Source organism: Hippichthys cyanospilos, chromosome 7 (genome assembly GCF_059441005.1).
Source record: "Hippichthys cyanospilos isolate Australia breed blue-spotted pipefish chromosome 7, RoL_Hcya_1.0, whole genome shotgun sequence".
NCBI lineage: Eukaryota > Metazoa > Chordata > Actinopteri > Syngnathiformes > Syngnathidae > Hippichthys > Hippichthys cyanospilos.
Genome location: NC_142375.1, coordinates 4258724 through 4272363, shown reverse-complemented (window position 1 = coordinate 4272363; position 13640 = coordinate 4258724). Strand labels below are relative to the sequence as shown.

The 13640-nt window shown below is 37.7% G+C and overlaps 1 protein-coding gene and 1 long non-coding RNA gene across 8 annotated transcripts in view; both read right to left on the bottom strand.

Moving 5' to 3' along the window:
• The window catches only part of glra3 (glycine receptor, alpha 3), a 46858-nt gene that overhangs the window by 6412 nt on the left and 26806 nt on the right, over positions 1-13640 (bottom strand). For 6 of the 7 annotated variants that reach the window (XM_088418695.1, XM_088418696.1, XM_088418701.1 and 3 more), the window contains exons 6-7: positions 11678-11815; positions 8054-8268 (exon numbers count right to left, since the gene is read on the bottom strand). In XM_088418695.1, the coding sequence (XP_088274821.1) occupies positions 8054-8268; positions 11678-11815 (353 nt within the window). The remainder of the gene's footprint in view (positions 1-8053; positions 8269-11677; positions 11816-13640) is intronic. The other variant, XM_088418699.1, reaches the window with a different exon arrangement.
• LOC148420737 (uncharacterized) lies at positions 541-7890 on the bottom strand. The gene is made up of 3 exons (XR_015866072.1): positions 4170-7890; positions 3928-4049; positions 541-3844 (listed from the first exon to the last, which is right to left on the bottom strand). It is a non-coding gene; the product is annotated as an uncharacterized LOC148420737 (long non-coding RNA).

Sequence of the window (13640 nt, the reverse complement as noted above, 5' to 3'; positions counted from 1 at the left end):
CATTTGAAAAGCCCATGTAAGCCCCCTTTGTCAAAAACTCTGCTGTAATTCTTGTTTTACAGCATGTCATCCTAAAACCTTTTGTTTTTTACGATAGAAACTACCGGTACTTGTGCATCTGATGCCTCTAGTGTCAGTGGATGTGACCTCCTTTTAAATGAAATTATGCTGTATTCAAACATGCGTAACATAGTGGAGTGCAAAGTTCTGTTTGGCACTGGGAACACGATAAACCTCCTTGCTTCTAAACACACACACACACACGTATACACGTACTTTTATATGGTGTATGTGTAGTGTATGTGTGAGAGAAATGGGCATGCTAATGAGGGTTACATAACAGTGCTTCATGTCTGATTTGTTCTCATGCATACAAGATATCAGAAGAACACTCAAGGGTTCTTTCTCTCACACACAACAGACATGTAGTGTGCTTTATTCAACAGATCCTTGAAATCAAGATTTTTTTTCAAGAAAACAGTAACTAACGCTACAACAATACCACTTTAATTTTCTATGTGATCGTGTCTTAAAAGTGCATTGCAATATAATGTGATATAGCAAAGGCGTACTGTGATATCTTGGGCAAAGTTTGTTTTTTTCTTTAAATCTGTGGTATATATATTAACAAAATTATTTGAAAAATTATTCAAATAGGCAAACTTGATTTATTCCTTTTCAGAACCTACACATAATTGACATCAATGAGCACACATCAATCATTCTTTAAAAAAAAAAAAAAGCAGCATGTCTACATTTTTCATTCCAAGCATGCTATTGACTGTGTTATTCCATCCTTAGCAGTTGAGAATATTCTTTCAGATGGCACTGATGTGGCACAAATACGGAGATAGCACTTTTGCCACACGTGCCTCTTATTGCGCACCACTTTGTCTGTGACGTCACTCGTGTTGGTGAAAAAATAGGACATACACCAAAGAGAAATCTATTTTTATCATTGATCAAATACAGTGAAACCATGAGATACGGCCACCTCTGTACATGTTTTTTTTTTTAATCATATTACAAAACCGAATTGGCAGATCAAAGAAACAAATGAAATAAAATAAAACAAAACTTGAAATCTCCAAATTCCCATTTGAATTAAACACAACATGAGATTCTATTGCTGGTTAATATGGCTGCTTGTTGAGAACTAGTAAAAGTCAGATATTGCTGGGCTTCTCTGGAACACATACGAAGCTTACTACTGACAACCTGAACAGGAGAAGGAAGCCCAAGATATGACTGCAATAACAGAAACAAAGGAAATGTTATCTACGTATAATATAGTTTTCTTTTTCTGCCGTTTGCCCTCCTTCTCTGCTGCTGCTTTGGAACATGGGCTCATTCGAAAGGCCATGTATTGTAACATTTAATGTGGTGTTTTTGAAGCGCTTGGAATGATTAAGATGTAAAACACAATTGATAATATGACAAAAATTATGATACAAAAGCCACTCCGGAGTGGATTGACTTGGATTGAGTGGATTGAAAAAAGAAGACAAAAATCAGGCATTTAAAAACCAATACGCGATACATTGGAAACCGAACAGTCTATTGCAATACGCGCATTACGTGATTTTGTTTCACAATATATCTATATTATGGCCCAGCAGGAATAACAGTGGAGTACAATAACCGATAACTTCCTACTTGTCCATACAGTCACATTTTTTTGCTACTTTCTGACCAAAAGTTCTGATGGATATCGGTATTATAATAGTATAATAAAGTTGGTGATGTTTTACTATCACCCCAACTAGTGTTGTGTGTGAGTATTTGTGATGCATTTTGACAAAATCAAGTTTATGTCCTATTTTATTGCCCTATTTATTGGCTTTACATATCAACAAAAAAAATCAAACGAATCAAAATCAAAGAATCAAAATAAAGACATTTAATGCCTATGTAATGGAAAAATGCATTAAATGTATCAACGAAAAAGCTTACAGGTGTGTGCAAGCTTGACTTTGTAATTATCCTTGATGAACTGCTTCACTTGAATGAAATTGGTACACTTAACTAGCTAAAGATGTTCACCATCAATATACATACACGCAATAGAGCAAGCATTAGCTTACTGATGATGCACATATGAATCCTTTAGCAATGCTGTCAGTGATTTTTTTGATCAAACGTGCTGCTATGATACAAGCCACGTGCCATTTTATAATCAGGGCTGAAAGACCATCCTGGGGCTTGCACAACGGGGGCATCTATATATTTATCTGTATCAATGTATCTATGTGGTTGACTAGTGATGACGAAACCAAAGCTTTTTGAACCACTGAAACCGTCTGCGGCAATTGTGTCGAAATGCGTCAGAGTTTCTAAGCAGTTGACATGAACGAGTGTGGTGAGTCACGGCACTGCTTTTTGAATCACTGGATCAATTTGAGACAATTGTGTTCGAACTGGGTTAGTGGTTCAAAGCGTTTGGCGCAATTCAGTGAGGAGACATCTTCTGGATAAAATTAGATTGGTATCACATTTGGGCAAACCGTCATGAAACGGTAAGGCATTATTGTTTCATTCTTACAAAATCATAAAAATGAAAGGCTCTTGCAACAGGAAACTGTAATGATGGTAGTTTTATAAAACGCTTGAGACACTGGGGTAGGGATTTGGGTGTTTCACATATTTTTATTTGAAATTATTTTCTGGAGCATTCTGTTTCAGTCTTGTTCCTTTTTATTCTGATTACAGTGGACACCCGGTTTACGACGTCCCTACCTTACGCCTTTTTTTTTTTTTCCATTTTACGACATGGACCTTGATGTTTTTTTTGTCCCCTCTTTACACCATTGTTTTGGCTTACGACGGCTTCGGTGTGCGTGCGTGACAGCGAGTCACTCCGTGCTCATGTCTATACACGTCTCACTGCTTACGTCACTAATATGCTGGTCTGCTATTGGTCGGCGTCAGGACTCCCCAAGATGCTGGTCTAATATTGGTCGGCGTCAGGACTCCCCAAGATGCTGGTCTAATATTGGTCGGCGTCACTCGTTCCAAAATGGCAGCCCGTTAAAGCTTTGTTCTCCTGTGAGTGCTTACAAAAATGTATTTATAGTGCATTTTAGTGCTTAATTCAAACTTGAATTGGTTAGCCATGATGGCTAATGATGCTAAAGAGAGAAGTAAGAAGTTGATTTATATGGAAACTAAGCTGTAGATAATCAAGAAATACGAAGAAGGCTAAGCTAGCTTAGGCTAGGCTACTCTCACTAGGGAATATGGTCATAACAAGCATGTCACATCAAGTTAAATAAATCCTCTCTATAGTTTTTATCTATGATGTTTTTTAATTGTATACATGTATATTATACGTATATACGTAACGCTCAGTATACTATTTTGATACCAATTTTTAAGATGTCGATACAATTTTGATGTTTTTACCTGGGGTTTCACGCACATTAGTTAATTAACATAGGTTTGGATTGTCCGCCGTACGGCAAATTCGCGTTACGATTCCAACCGCGGAACGGATCAATCTCATAAACCAGGGGCCCACTGTACTTCTTCAGCTTTAGAGAAGACCCTTTCACATGGCACTGAAGTTGCAGGCATATGCAATTACGTTATAGATAGCTCTCAGATATTTTGAAGGGTCTGTAGGTATCAGGTAAGTAGTGTTGAACATCCAGTTATGTCAACTGAGGTCACTTTGTGGGGCATCTTTAAGAAATCATTACAGAAAAATATGAAATCCACTGTTAGATTAACGGTCTCAAAGGAGATTCCAGGCCAATGCAACTGACCAACTCGGCAGTCCAGAATGACACACCGTTTTTCAGTGTGAAACTCTTGGGTTGAGGGCGCAGAGGCAAGCCCCTGCAGACTGTAAAAAAAAAAAATAATACAAATTGACATAGTCCTTTTATTAGGCCATATGCAAGCACTGATCAAACGAAGGGACATTACCTATCGTGTCATGGGTGTGGCTTGTTCGGAGCTCCTTGTCTTTAGTCCAACACATTCAGTTGCCACAGAGAGTGGCTGGCAGTCCTGCACAACCGAGGCCTCACCCATCTCAGCCTGTCGTGCTTTGAACAATGTGAACAATGTAAATAGTTATTCACACGTAACCTTTTGAATGTAAAGAATATATTTAAAGCCTTTTCTATCTGTTGACTACACACACATAACAATTGGCATAGGCTTACCTTTTCTCGTTCCTCAGAAGCAGCTGGAGCAACAGGATTTGGTGTTATGGTGTCTTGAGTATGAGTGTCTCAACATTGAAGAGGTGTTATTTGTAAAGGCCAGCTCTTGAGCGCGATGTGACACTTGATCCTTTTTGGTGCAATAAGGTCAATGTCCTCCCACACATAAGGCTCTTTTAGTTGGCCTTTTCCTCTATTCGCTTCTATTATTTCACCTTTCCTCACTCTCAAACAAGCACACAATCGCTCAAACACTTAATGCTCTCACTAAAACAAACAGACAAATAAATAAACTTACTAGACAAGCAAATAAACGAAGACAAACTAACAGACAAAAAAAAACTCCAGACGGACAAACGAACAAACAACTGACAAAGTAAAAGATGAACTATTTTATGTATGCGGGCTTATGTATGTCCTGTACAGTATGTACGCATGCATGCATAAATGTGTGTGTGAATATCGATGTATATATAGTGTGTGAATGAATAAATTATGCGTAATTGCAAACTAATTTGATGTGTAATCTAATCTATCAGGAGTTGACACGTGGACTTTCAGAGCTGACAAGCATGGGCGGTAACAACCCCTTTCCGCGGTCAAGTAATCTTCCACCGGCTACAACGGGACATCGTCACAACGAATTATGAAACTTTTGCTGCAAGTTCCTGGCAGGTGTCAAGCGTACCAGCACTAGCGAGACTTGTTTTAAAATATAGGTGAAAAAACACCTTTTGAAACAATTTCTAGCATTTCAAAATGTCTCATGCCATTTGGTTTTATGCGTTGCTCTGTTGGCATTTGAACTAACAACAAGGGAAGAAGAAGTCAGGCGTTCAACAAGCTCATTTGTGTTTGCTCAGCATCCTTCTCTACAACTGTGACTAAATTAGGGTGCATTTGGAAATGTTTAGAACGTGCGTTGCTACATCCGACCGTGCGGAAATTCATTGCGCTGCCATTCAGAAATTCAGACTGCCCCAAAAAGCAGCTTTTGTGAGCAAAGTAGGTGCTCCAACTGGAGACGGCTGGGCCAGTGCGTTAACCCTGACAACAGACAAATCTGTCCATCCATCTATTAGCTACCACATTGTCCGCAGTCAGGTTGCGAGGATAGCAAAATCGTTCTTCTTCGCAATTTCTAGGCATCCTAACCAGATATCCGAACCACCTCAACTGGATGCTCTCAACGTGGAGGAGCAGCAGCTTGACACTGAGCCCGAACGATCAAGCGTCTCACCCTATCTCTACGGAGAGCCCAGACATTGTGCGGAAGAAACTCTTTTGTTGTATCCGGGAGCTTATTCTTTCGGTCACAACCCTCAGCTTGTGACTACAGGTAATAAATCATTTCAGGATGTTGGTTTGTGTTACATGAATTTTCACTGCTTCACGCATTCCCATCAATTAACACAAATGCATGGGCATTTACTGTATATAGTAATACCCACTCCACCAGCAGAAACTTAACTAAACAAATGCCAGATGTCTCTATTGTTTCATGTAATGTTGGATGGACACACTGTCAGATCTCATACACGGTAAGCATGCTTCGAAGCAGTTGTCCACTATTGTTTCTGTGTGGTCGGTGTGATACTGTACGTTCAGTCAGTGTAGTCTGAAGATCGGTGGGGAAAAAAAACCCAAAACAAATCACAGCTGCCCTCCTCCTAAATGTTATTATTGATGGAGGCACCTATGGTTCCACATAAAAGTGTGAGACTGTCTATACAAGGAGTTGGCAACTCCGGTCCAAGAGGGCCGCAATCTTGCATGTATTCGATGTCTCCCTTCTATAACACACCTAATTAAAAAAATAGATAGCCTTTATTATCATTACACCTGCACAAGTACAAGGAATGAAATAGGAGACAGGATATAGTTCAAGTCCGGAAGAAAATCCCACATGGGCCAACAAAGAAAATACAAGAAATCTCACACATTAAGTAGCGGCTGAGGGATGAGTCTTGAGTTTTATTCACTTGCCCAAACGCCTCCAAAGAAGCTTGTTGTCCAATCCAGACGGCCTGGGAAACTTTGCGATGAATCAGTAAGGTGGATCTCCTTTATCAAGATTCCAATAATGTAAGTGTTCCCCAAGGCCTATTCAGACAAGATCGATAGACACACCGCCCTCACTACAGAGGTGTATCCAGCAGCGGATATCCCGGAGGACCAAGAGGGCTCGCTCCCAGCCTTTCCTTGTTGAGAAAATTTTGTCTGAAGAGTAGAAAGCTCGTCTGACCAATCCCAAATGAGATTTTTGGAATAGACTATTGCAAGAGAGTAGAATGATAGTAGGGAGCGGAGCAGAGCAGAAAGCATCCACCTCCGTCCAGATGGTCAAGAAAATGAACAGGATTGTTAAACTGCTTATTTGAATATTGTGTGATATAGGAAAAAGACAACAAAATCATGCTGTATTATCATGTATTATGAAGAAAAGATGAAGGAAGGCTGTTTTTGTTCATAATGGCTAGGCATGGGATGATATCAGATTCTGATGGTGTGATGACCTTGAGCCAAAATATCACGATATCACGGTATTTAAATTACAGCTCGGACATATATTATTTTAAAATATGTTTTTGGTAAATTGCCATTTTTTGACATAAGCATCACTAAGATGCTGGTCTACTATTGGTCGGCGTTGCGGCGTCCCTAAGATGCTGGTCTGCCATTGGCCAGCGTCACGGCCGATATGCTAAAGATTTGATCTCGTGTGAGAGCTTACAATATCGTATTTATTGTGCATTTTTTTTTTTTTTTGCTTAATTCAAACTTAAGTTGGTTACACATGGGTCCCAAGATTGCATGAGATGTTAAAGGGAAAATTAGGAAGATGATTAGCATGAAAATAAAGCTAGAGATAATTAAGAAATACGAAGAAGGCTAGGCTAGGCTACCCTCGCTAGGGAATATGGCGGTAAGTAGCTCGAGTAAGGTCACTCCAAAGGTAAATAAAATTTAATTTTTACTTTATAAGTTTTTTATTTCTGTTATTTCATTATATACATGTATATTATATACAGTATAAGTAGCACTTATGATACCGTTTTGTTACTTATGTTTAATATGTACAGTATATACAATTTTTGATGGTTTTACCTGGGGTTTGATACACATTAGCTAATTACCATAGGTTTCTATTGTCCGACATACAAATATTTCGGCTTACAATCCCAACACGGGAATGGATTAATTTCGTATGGCGGGGTTCCACTGCATGTAAATTTTGATGTACCTACTATACAATACATTTCAGCAAATCAGTCTATAAGTAATATTAATGTATACATATTTGATATACGTATCAAGACATGCCTGTTTAATCTTGGCATTTATGATGCCCATAAGATAAACTTGTTAGTCACTCTAAAATATTTTGCAAAATAAATGGCATAAGTCAATATAAATGTACTTGATACAAATCCAACAATACACTAATTAAGTCAAATAGTAATGAGCAGGCATGGCCTTGTACACCATAAAAAATGGTATAACTACTGCTGTTTTTGTTTTATTGCCTACCTTATTATTTGCTCGATTATGGAATGTAGTCTGCTCGGGGAAGTGAAGAGAATAAGAATTTCATTGTGTGGTACTTCTATGCATATGACAATCAAACTCTTGAATCTTGAATCAAGTGATGATGCGACTTGAGAGCGAGAAAGCTGGTAGCACTGGCTTTCGTGTAATCATGTCGAACAGCTCATGCACAGTAATGAGAGTTACTGTCTTAAATAATGTATTCTTGTACATCCATTCTTCTGAGCTGTCTGCCAGAATGAGCATGCTTTGAGTTAGGCGGTACTCTAACTGTCAAATTGTTTTAGGATGTTAAAAGAAGCGTGAAGCATCTGAATGAAAGCTCCAATACTCACCTTTGGTAATGACGTCCTGGAGCCGGAACTCTGTGTTGTCATTGTGAGGACAGTTGTGATGCCAAGTGCCACTCTGGCCGGGGCTGCATCCATGTTAATCCAAAAGGATACCCAGGATAAAATAACTATCAGCAGAGATGGGATGTACATTTGGATCAGATAGTAGCCCATCTGACGCTCCAAGTGGAACCGCACTTCAATACAAGTAAATTTACCTGAAACATGGCACATACACAACACAGCGTACTGATGAACATTTTTGTTGACCTAAAAATCCCCAAGTATGTTTTTATGAGCTCCATCTGGAAAAGCCGTCTACTATTTTTATCCCTTCTTGTGACATAATTTTCCTTGTTTCTACAGTTCCACTTAGGAGTGCGAGTGGGCAGAAAGCTTGTTGCTACACCTGCTAAATATTTCATGCTGATAATATCTAGGTACAACTTCAGGGAAAGGCAGTGGCTTAAGTATTAAACGCTGGAATTGGAAGTTCATTTGGCTCAATCTTGCTGGAGGTACTTACAATTTGTTAATACTTCAGACTCAGGTTGCCACTAAAAACCACTAGTAACCCACATGTTTTAATGGCAACATAGAGTGTAAATTGGCATGGGATGATATCAGAACCTGACAGTGTGATAAATATCATGAAAAATATCATGGTATCGTGGTATTGAAAACACAGTTCTAGAATATATAACATCTTTTTAACATCTGTTATGGCAGTATTTTATTTTAGATGGTAGCATTTTTTATCAAAATATATAACACGAGAATAACAAACATTTTCCAGGTGCGAAGAAATTCAAAACAAATAAATACAAATGCACAATATTTTGAAAAAAATGATTGATTTGAAATTAACTTCCATTGAGTGATTGTAATTTCAAATCAATCATTCAACTACTATGTGCATTATCTAGTAGTACAATGTGGATTCTGTCATTTCATGTCGACCAGGGTTGGTTTTCTTGACCCACACTTTAGCTCGTTAGACTGCTCGAACAATATCACATAAAACGCTCCATAAAAGTAGGATAAATATTATGCCACATTAGCCATGGCAGTTAGCTGCAGTAGCTAATTTACAGTGGTACTGAAGTCGACAAACCAGGAAGAGGACGTGATTGGCTGTGGCAGCCAAAGAGTATGAGTCACATCGAAAGAAGGCTCCCGCTGCAGGCTGCAAATTGCCCGTTAAGGCAGACGACGTGTGAGGGGTGGGGAAAAAAAAAAGAATGTTTCGTCAGACTTAGGCAGTTTTAAATAACCGTGTTTCTCAAAATCATGATATATTGCCACTACGGTTTTTGGTCCATGCCTAATTGTGACAAATCTCATTTTGATGTAATTTTAGTCTTTTCAAAATAAGTACTATTTCTCAATTGAGATATTTTTATCAACATATAGTGCTTATGGAAAATATTAACGATCTTGGAAGTATTCCAGTTGCGTTGTCATAGTCTAAAATCATAAAGCCAACCAAGTTTGCCTGGGTCCCTGCGTCCCCGACGCATGATTTATGCTGTGGGACGCATCATTTCAATTTAATGTGTTGTCCTCGGATGCAACATTTTTTTTGTAGGGGCGTTGCTAAATTATTGTTTCACACAAGGCAAAAGCAGCCTGCAACGGGTGGCATTCTCTCAATGTGACACAAACTCTTTGGCTAACTAATCACTTCTCATGTTCACTTTTTGGTTTATTATCCTCTTGATGTGACTCTCACTCTTTGGCTGCCTTAGCCAATTGCTACTTTGATGCTTCTTTCACAGAGTGTTGTATTGGATAGCGTTTGAGGTAGGATGTGAGCAGTCTATCCAGCTAAAGTGTAGGTCAAGAAGGCAAACCAATCAACAAATGAAGTCGGCTGTCAGAGGTTTTTGGCTTTCAAAAACAGTCTGCGCCAATGCGAGACTGACAAACAGAACAATGCTATTAAGGGGCAAACTGACTCATCGACATAAAATGATAGAATTCATATTCTACTATTCATACTATTAATTAATACACATTGTAGTTGAACGATTGATTTTAATATCCTACTATCACTCGATAGTTCATTTCAAATCAGTCTTCTTTCAAAATATTGTGCATTTATACTATGAATAAAAACGTTTATATCTTTTAGAAAAAGGGATATTTATTCAAAAAGATTTTAAAATGATATATTTTAGGGCTGTAATTTCAAAAAAATGATATTTTTGGTCAACGTTACCTTATGATAACGTCAGATTGCGATATTGTCCCAAATGTCTACTAAAAAACATTCAAAACAAACAAATATGTTACAACGGTGACTGATAATTCTCCCAATATGCTCAGAGTGATCAAACTGACAAACGTTTCATGCTTTGCGCACACAATTTAGCTGCTCACTTGAAAAAGTTGATTTTCACCTCTCGTTTATCATAAATGTACCAACAAATACTAATATTTTGCATTTGGGCAACAGTTTTTCCACATGTTTTGGTACTGCAAGTTCCTTGGACAATGTATCTTGTTCTAATTTTGTTTAATCTTTTTTTATACTATAACAGGTATATAATTTATGCCTACAATATCAGTTGTCCACAGGGTATTTTTTGGGAAAAAGGCATGTTACTTACTGATCAAAACTTTGTACTGGAAAAAAAAAGACACTTTCCCTTTTTTTACTATACTTTATGATGAATCTTTGCAAATCTATACATTGAAGTGGAAATCTTTTCGATTAAATCAAATCATTTTGAATCGGGTATCCCAAAATCTGAATCGAATCGTGATATTAATAAAATAAAATATTAATCATTGTCCATTTATTTTTTTTTCAGCAAAACCTGACCACTTAGTCCACCATGTTTGTTTTGATCTCGCGAGTCATATTTTCTTCTTTTTACCCGAGATCTCGTCATGAGATTTCGTCTGGTTCTGGATCTGGTTATAGAATGAAAAATCCTAAAAGTGCTATCTTTAGGCCCGACACAACATCAACTCAGCAATTTTGTGAGTATCAGTGACAAGTCAAGTAATACACAATCAGGCAACACTGAGCCAAAACGAAACGCTTTGGAAGATCGAGAAGGGGAGCAAATATGTTGACATATTAAAGCTGAGGGGATTTTTCTACCAAAATGGATCAATATATAAAATCTATGAAGAAAATTATGATGGAGGCCACATGTAAGTTCATTCTATCATTTCAACAATACATTTTACCGTGACATTTGTTCATATCTGGTGTTGACACATGAAAGGTAACACTTGTCAGCGAAACGTGAATCTCATCGCCTCCTAGGTCAAACTCTACACACAGGAGGCAATAAACAGTCATGATTGCTGTAGAGCAGGCATGTCCAAACCCGGTCCTCGAGGGCCACCTATCCTGCATGTTTTTGATGTTTCCGTCATCCAATGCAGCTGATTCAAATGATCAGGTTTGTTGTCAGGCTTCCGCTGAGCTTGCTGATGAGCTGTTCATTTAAATCAGGTGTAGCAGGAGGACAGAAACCTACAAAAGATGCCGGATAGGCGGCCCTCGAGGACTGGGTTTGGACACGCTTGCTGTAGAGGCAGACGTTGTCTTGTATAGATTATTTACAACAGACTTGTTTGTGTGTGTGAGTGTGCGTGTGTGTGTGTTACCTGTGTTGTAGTGCTTGGTACAATATCTGAGGTCGGACTCATCTTTAAGGATAAATTGTGGGAGCGTCAGTCCTTCGGCCACTTGGACCGGCCCATTTTCCTGCCACTCAAAGATCAGGTCATTCATGGTGTAACCAACTGTAAAAGGCAATACATAAAATACAGAATCAATAATTTTGTTTCAAGATGTGGATTAGTAGGAGCCCTTCTATAAGGAAGTTTCAGATTCAAAAAGTCTCAGTTTGAGTTCCGTCGCAGCAAAAAAAAAGTAACTACCGGTTGTTGTTGGAGGGATGTTCGTCTAGATCCTGTGACTACAATGAGTGTGACCTGAGCAAGACCCTGAGCAAGACACTGAACCCTCCAAAACTCATAGTGCCTTACATTAGTGTAGTAATTATACCATTCAAACATTTAAACAAATATGGGCCAACTAAAAAAAACCTCCTCAGTGCGGAAACCGGAATAAGATATAACCACAGGGAGGACAAATAAACCAAGATTTGAACCCTCAATCTCAAAACATATAAAGTACTTGACACATTTGTTCTCATTTTAGTTTTTTTTCAAGAAACCAAAACAACACAATCTTAGTCATTCAATGTGTTATTTTTGCTAATCACAACCTGTCATAAAAAATTATAAGAAGTGGTTTTATTATCACTGAGGTAACGTTTACAAAAGAGAAAACAGGACAGTAGGCTTTGTTTGTTTTTGGGAGGGTGTCATTTAAAAAAAAAGTTTTTTGTTAATTACAGTATATTTGTTTTCACTTGTTTTTTAAATTTGTTTTTATATTTTACAATTTTTGTTTCTCGTTTATTATGATTGTTGCCATTTTTTATTTTTTGTTCATTATGTACTTTCACTTATTGCATGTTTTAAGGCTCCAAGACCCCTCACCTTACGCTTAAAACAATTTAATAAGGCAGGCATGAACATTTTCTTACATTTTCTCTTTTTAAACACTCAAAACTTGAATCTTGCGCTGGTAAGAGAAATTGAAAAATTAATCCAATTGGCCCGTTTATAAATTGTGGTCTTTTTGGCAAATACACTCATATATAACTTAAAGATATGAACACAAGAAAGTATAAAGTTAACAAAAGTTTAGACTTATTGCAATAGTTTTTACATTGTTGCCAATGTGTTGGTGCGTCTTTTACATGGTAACATAGAAAACACCAGAATTCGACCCCAAATTTAAGGGTGTGTCTTGAGGAAAAATACCACAAGCCAAGCCCTTTAAAAGTGTTAAAAGTAAAATGCTGATCAAGGATATAATTTAGGTCTCTACTATGTTTTATTCCATTTATCCCAAAAATATAAGTTGCAGACTTGAGGTTTCCTTCTGGACATTGACCCTGGTTGATTCTATTATCCAACTGTCCCTTTTCTGATAATATCCCCAAAAGCAACACATTGTATGAGATCTGTGATTTGAATGATGTGGAAAGTGAAACTAATATTTTCCTGTATTCCACACTTCATGACAGTTTTGGTTCATCACTATTATACAACAAAACACTGATAATACAGTATATAGTAGTCGGAGTTGTGTGATTCTAATGTTTTGGAATTGACGCTTTTATTTCAAACACATGGATAAAGGGGCAATAGAAGCATTTTTTTAACTGATTGCTTGTTGTACACGCTTGTTGCATTATTTAATGGTCTGGTTGCTCATAAATGCACCCATAGTCATTTGCATGACATAAAAAAAAAAATCATTCAATCAAGAGGTAAACATCTATGTATGTTGAAACCATATGTGACTGCCGTGCTTACTGTGATGAGAAAGTAACTCTTCACAAGCCGCATCTGTATTCAGTTGACGGGGACAGATTACACATTCTGGTATGTTTATATTAAGATAATCATTTAAATGACCATGCTCTGACCAGGATGATCCTGCTTGATAGAGATTAAAAACGGTAAAGAGTAAGAAAAGAAACCGCTGAGC